The sequence below is a fragment of the Littorina saxatilis genome, linkage group LG3 (assembly GCF_037325665.1).
Source record: "Littorina saxatilis isolate snail1 linkage group LG3, US_GU_Lsax_2.0, whole genome shotgun sequence".
Classification (NCBI taxonomy): domain Eukaryota; kingdom Metazoa; phylum Mollusca; class Gastropoda; order Littorinimorpha; family Littorinidae; genus Littorina; species Littorina saxatilis.
In genome coordinates, this window is record NC_090247.1 from 76,954,884 (window position 1) to 76,959,883 (window position 5,000).

Below are 5,000 nucleotides of genomic sequence, written 5' to 3' on the forward strand. Positions count from 1 at the left end.
GTGCATCCTCAGAGGTGATACAACCATGGCTGACATTTGCTGACCTTGAGTAGCTGTGTCTGTTGCTCCAGCCGAGCGGAGGCCTCCATCTTGCCCTGAAGACGGTATGTCATGGCCTGGTCTTCCAGCTCCTTCAGTAGCGCCTCCTGCTGGTTGAACTCCTCCTTCAGCGACTGCAACATCGTAACGATAATCATTGGTCAAACAACTCAGATACGCATCAAGACTACCACACCTCGTCAGCACACAAGACTAGCATGTACATCTGCACGTTTGAGACTTCATTTGCAACTGCAATACTAACCATAACCACATGCTTGAAGGCCTGTCTCAGTTCACAGACCTCATACATATTCCAGGAGATCAGCATCCAGCTTGTATCGGTGAGTACACTATTTCTTTGTTTTTTAACTTTGTTCATCTTACCACAGTCACTTTGTTGTTTAGATTTTGATTCACTACCTCAGCTCCTCTTCCTCCTCCCCACTACCAACACACACACACACTCACCTCATATTCCTGAGGGACGTCCCCAGCCAGGAGATCAGCATCCAGTCCAGACTGGAGATGTTGGCCCATCTCACCCATCCACTGAGACATCTCTCACCCCCCCCCCCCCACCCCACACACACGCACAATCACCTCATATTCCTGAGGGACGTCCCCAGCCAGGAGATCAGCATCCAGTCGAGACTGGAGATGTTGGCCCATCTCACCCATCCACTGAGACATCTCCAGCATCTGACGCTCGATCGTCTGCGCTCGCTGGATCGACTGCTCCAGGCGACATATCTTGGACTTTGCCTGGAAACAGAGAGAATACATTTGACTTGATGATATTTCCATAAACAGTCTACTGCTCCCCCCTGTCTGACCGGCAGTTGTAAAGTCAACAGTCTACTGCTCCCCCCTGTTTAACCGGCAGTTGTAAAGTCAACAGTCTTCTGCTCCCCCCTGTTTAACCGGCAGTTGTAAAGTCAACAGTCTTCTGCTCCCCACTGTCTGACCAGCAGTTGTAAAGTCAACAGTCTTCTGCTCCCCCCCCCCTCTGTCTGACCGGCAGTTGTAAAGTCAACAGTCTTCTGCTCCCCTCTGTTTGACCGGCAGTTGTAAAGTCAACAGTCTTCTGCTCCCCTCTGTTTAACCGGCAGTTGTAAAGTCAACAGTCTTCTGCTCCCCCCCCCTCTGTCTGACCGGCAGTTGTAAAGTCAACAGTCTTCTGCTCCCCTCTGTTTGACCGACAGTTGTAAAGTCAACAGTCTTCTGCTCCCCCCCTGTCTGACCGGCAGTTGTAAAGTCAACAGTCTTCTGCTCCCCCCCTGTCTGACCGGCAGTTGTAAAGTCAACAGTCTTCTGCTCCCCCCCCCTCTGTCTGACCGGCAGTTGTAAAGTCAACAGTCTTCTGCTCCCCCCTGTTTGACCGGCAGTTGTAAAGTCAACAGTCTTCTGCTCCACCCTGTCTGACCGGCAGTTGTAAAGTCAACAGTCTTCTGCTCCCCTCTGTTTAACCGACAGTTGTAAAGTCAACAGTCTTCTGCTCCCCTCTGTTTAACCGACAGTTGTAAAGTCAACAGTCTTCTGCTCCCCTCTGTTTGACCGGCAGTTGTAAAGTCAACAGTCTTCTGCTCCCCCCTGTTTGACCGGCAGTTGTAAAGTCAACAGTCTTCTGCTCCCCTCTGTCTGACCGGCAGTTGTAAAGTCAACAGTCTTCTGCTCCCCCCCTGTCTGACCGGCAGTTGTAAAGTCAACAGTCTTCTGCTCCCCTCTGTCTGACCGACAGTTGTAAAGTCAACAGTCTTCTGCTCCCCTCTGTCTGACCGGCAGTTGTAAAGTCAACAGTCTTCTGCTCCCCTCTGTCTGACCGGCAGTTGTAAAGTCAACAGTCTTCTGCTCACCCCTGTCTGACCGGCAGTTGTAAAGTCAACAGTCTTCTGCTCCCCCCTGTTTAACCGGCAGTTGTAAAGTCAACAGTCTTCTGCTCCCCTCTGTTTGACCGGCAGTTGTAAAGTCAACAGTCTTCTGCTCCCCCCCCCTCTGTTTGACCGGCAGTTGTAAAGTCAACAGTCTTCTGCTCCCCACTGTTTGACCGGCAGTTGTAAAGTCAACAGTCTTCTGCTCCCCCCTGTCTGACCGGCAGTTGTAAAGTCAACAGTCTTCTGCTCCCCACTGTTTGACCGGCAGTTGTAAAGTCAACAGTCTTCTGCTCCCCACTGTTTGACCGGCAGTTGTAAAGTCAACAGTCTTCTGCTCCCCCCTGTCTGACCGGCAGTTGTAAAGTCAACAGTCTTCTGCTCCCCCCTGTCTGACCGGCAGTTGTAAAGTCAACAGTCTTCTGCTCCCCACTGTTTGACCGGCAGTTGTAAAGTCAACAGTCTTCTGCTCCCCACTGTTTGACCGGCAGTTGTAAAGTCAACAGTCTTCTGCTCCCCACTGTCTGACCGGCAGTTGTAAAGTCAACAGTCTTCTGCTCCCCACTGTTTGACCGGCAGTTGTCAAGTCAACAGTCTTCTGCTCCCCACTGTTTGACCGGCAGTTGTAAAGTCAACAGTCTTCTGCTCCCCCCCTGTTTGACCGGCAGTTGTAAAGTCAACAGTCTTCTGCTCCCCTCTGTTTAACCGACAGTTGTAAAGTCAACAGTCTTCTGCTCCCCTCTGTCTGACCGGCAGTTGTAAAGTCAACAGTCTTCTGCTCCCCCCCCCTCTGTTTGACCGGCAGTTGTAAAGTCAACAGTCTTCTGCTCCCCTCTGTCTGACCGGCAGTTGTAAAGTCAACAGTCTTCTGCTCCCCTCTGTTTAACCGGCAGTTGTAAAGTCAACAGTCTTCTGCTCCCCCCTGTTTAACCGGCAGTTGTAAAGTCAACAGTCTTCTGCTCCCCTCTGTCTGACCGACAGTTGTAAAGTCAACAGTCTTCTGCTCCCCTCTGTTTAACCGACAGTTGTAAAGTCAACAGTCTTCTGCTCCCCCCCTGTCTGACCGGCAGTTGTAAAGTCAACAGTCTTCTGCTCCCCACTGTTTGACCGGCAGTTGTAAAGTCAACAGTCTTCTGCTCCCCCCTGTCTGACCGGCAGTTGTAAAGTCAACAGTCTTCTGCTCCCCCCTGTTTGACCGGCAGTTGTCAAGTCAACAGTCTTCTGCTCCCCTCTGTCTGACCGGCAGTTGTAAAGTCAACAGTCTTCTGCTCCCCTCTGTTTGACCGGCAGTTGTAAAGTCAACAGTCTTCTGCTCCCCCCTGTTTGACCGACAGTTGTAAAGTCAACAGTCGCAGCTTTCTCACTTGATGTAAGTAACACTACTGCGTACGCCTTACCATTTTTGTTTTAGACAAAGAATTAAATAAAAACACGCACTAAATGAGCAAGCTCCATTGAGGAAAACACATGGACACAAGCAAATATTTGTGAACAAGTGCACATGAACACTTTACAGGCGCACAATCGCAAGGAACATTTAGGTTCAAATAGACGATATTCGGAAATATCTCTATCAGGTTTGTAAGGGTTGTGAAAGAGTCAATGTCACACGCTTTCCTTCTTTGCCACTACTAGAGCAAACGTGTGTTATATTGTATGTCACACGCTTTCCTTCTTTGCCACTACTAGAGCAAACGTGTGTTATATTGTATGTCACACGCTTTCCTTCTTTGCCACTACTAGAGCAAACGTGTGTTATATTGTATGTCACACGCTTTCCTTCTTTGCCACTACTAGAGCAAACGTGTGTTATATTGTATGTCACACGCTTTCCTTCTTTGCCACTACTAGAGCAAACGTGTGTTATATTGTATGTCACACGCTTTCCTTCTTTGCCACTACTAAAGATTGTATGTCACACGCTTTCCTTCTTTGCCACTACTAGAGCAAACGTGTGTTATATTGTATGTCACATGCTTTCCTTCTTTGCCACTACTAAAGATTGTATGTCACACGCTTTCCTTGTTATATTGTATGTCACACGCTTTCCTTCTTTGCCACTACTAAAGCAAACGTGTGCAAGATTGTATGTCACACGCTTTCCTTCTCTGCCACTACTAAAGCAAACGTGTGCAACATTGTATGTTACACGCTTTCCTTCTTTGCCACTACTAAAGCAAACGTGTGCAACATTGTATGTTACACGCTTTAGGAGCATGGCAAGAACGGATTCAAACTCAAAATCGTCCCTCCAAAAGCCAAAAAATTAACATACGACTTTTATTTCTCCTGCTGTTATCGTTTCTTCTCTTTACACATTCTTCAACGCTCAGAATACTGAAAACGGCATCCCAGACGACAGTACTGTTTCCATACGCGAATTTAGCTGCCCTTGGAAAGTGGCTAGCTCAGGAGGCCTGTTAGTCTGAAACTATAAGGACAGAGAGTTCTGAACATAGATGACAAAGATCCCGGAATGAACAAACATTTCACGGATGCAGACACAGAAAGACGTCATGAAGAATGCGATGCTTCAAAAGATACAGACTGTGACGATGACTGTGACGTCATTCACATACACCGAGACGTCATTCACAGTTGTTCGGTCACTTCCGTCAAAAAGTAGATCTCTCCACAATGGCTGCTCCTGTGTTTAGGTTTGTCAAGCTTGAGTATACAAAACGTGTTTGTTCTCTCCTCTGTTGAAGCTGTGAGACATAAATGCTATTCCGACTTGGTCGTGTGACAGAGTTTTCTTCCACACTCGATTAGCTGATGTCTAACGAAGCCGTCAGGCTGAGTTAGACAATCAACGTAATCTCGTGTGGAAGAAAACGTCTGTCACACGACCAAGTCAGAATAGCAGGTAACATTCTTGCTTTTACTGACGCAAACTTTTCCACTCGTCGTTTTGGGCCAGTCACAAGCGAGGGGTGTGACTGAAACACGTGGACAAGGGGCCTGTGTGGAAAGTTTGCCTCACTAAAAGCAAGAGTATTCACTCTTTCACAACCCATACAAACCTGACAGACCTGACAGACCTGACACGAGCTATTTCCGGAGTTTGTCTGTTGGAATCAATACTGGACA

The 5,000-nt window shown here is 48.1% G+C and overlaps 1 protein-coding gene across 2 annotated transcripts in view; it reads right to left on the reverse strand.

Annotated features, from left to right (window-relative positions):
* The window catches only part of LOC138963298 (dystrophin-like), a 411,116-nt gene that overhangs the window by 326,820 nt on the left and 79,296 nt on the right, over positions 1-5,000 (reverse strand). For both annotated transcript variants that reach the window (XM_070335362.1, XM_070335361.1), the window contains exons 20-21: positions 643-804; positions 45-173 (exon numbers count right to left, since the gene is read on the reverse strand). In XM_070335362.1, coding sequence (XP_070191463.1) covers positions 45-173; positions 643-804 — 291 coding nt within the window. The remainder of the gene's footprint in view (positions 1-44; positions 174-642; positions 805-5,000) is intronic.